This window comes from Acyrthosiphon pisum, unplaced genomic scaffold (genome assembly GCF_005508785.2).
Source record: "Acyrthosiphon pisum isolate AL4f unplaced genomic scaffold, pea_aphid_22Mar2018_4r6ur Scaffold_65;HRSCAF=406, whole genome shotgun sequence".
NCBI classification, from domain to species: domain Eukaryota; kingdom Metazoa; phylum Arthropoda; class Insecta; order Hemiptera; family Aphididae; genus Acyrthosiphon; species Acyrthosiphon pisum.
The window spans coordinates 60-1006 of NW_021776374.1; the positions used below are offsets into that span (position 1 = coordinate 60).

The 947-nt window shown below is 35.4% G+C and overlaps 1 protein-coding gene across 1 annotated transcript in view; it reads right to left on the reverse strand.

Annotated features, from left to right (window-relative positions):
• Window positions 1-265: 265 nt before the first annotated feature.
• Window positions 266-947, reverse strand: part of LOC107885055 (putative nuclease HARBI1) — a 10995-nt gene continuing 10313 nt past the window's right edge. Inside the window, exon 4 of the mRNA XM_016808413.1 lies at window positions 266-715. Within this exon, the coding sequence (XP_016663902.1) occupies window positions 266-715 (450 nt within the window). The remainder of the gene's footprint in view (window positions 716-947) is intronic.

The window sequence follows — 947 nt, forward strand, 5'->3', positions numbered from 1 at the left end:
TGGAACGACAAAAGCCTAGCGTGGATCGGTATTGCCGAAAAATATAATGCTGCAACACTTGGGCTGTGTACGTAATATTTTTATAAAATAGATTATAATATATTTTAGTTTTCTCAATTTTACTCAACAATCATGTATTGTACATAAAAATTTTTTGTACTTTTTTGATACCTGGCACTGAATTTATTGATTTTACAATGATGTGTTTTTTTATTTTTGTGAAAACAGTTTTCTTCTTCTTCTTCTTCTTCTTCTTCTTCAGCTTTTACTGTCCTTGAAGGACTTTCGCTGCCTCTACTACTTTTTTCCAACTATCTCTGTCAATACTGTCTTCTAAAGTTAGTCCCTGGGCGCACTTGTTTATATCTTCTTTAACCCTGTCTATCCAGCGCTGTCTAGGGCGACCCCTAGGTCTTTTTACATTGATTTTTCCTTCCAGAGCTTTCTTTAGAATACCATTTGACCTCCATACATGGCCTGCCCACTCAATTCGTTTGCTCATAAGGTACGCGTTGATACCGGGTTTTTGATAAATTTGTTGTACTTCTACATTAGTTCTTCTTCTGTAAACTTCATTTTCTAGTATAGGTCCATAAATCCTTCTAAGAACTCTTCTTTCGAAGCAAGCCATTTTTTCCTCATCTCCTTTAGTAGTCGACCATGTTTCACATGCAAATGTTAGAACTGGCCGTAGGAAACTTAAGTACAGGATCGTCTAGAGAGGAGCTTTGATTTGAACAATTTTTCCAAAGCGTAGTAACCCTTATTAGCGGCTAATATCCTAATTTTAATTTCATTATGCATGTTATTGTATTGATTTATATTTGCCCCAAAATATTTGAAGTTTTCCACTTGTTGGAAGGTATAGTTTTCTACTACTAGGTCCGAGATATCCCTTGCTCCCCTTGTCATGACTAAATATTCTGGTTTTATCCTGATTTACTTCT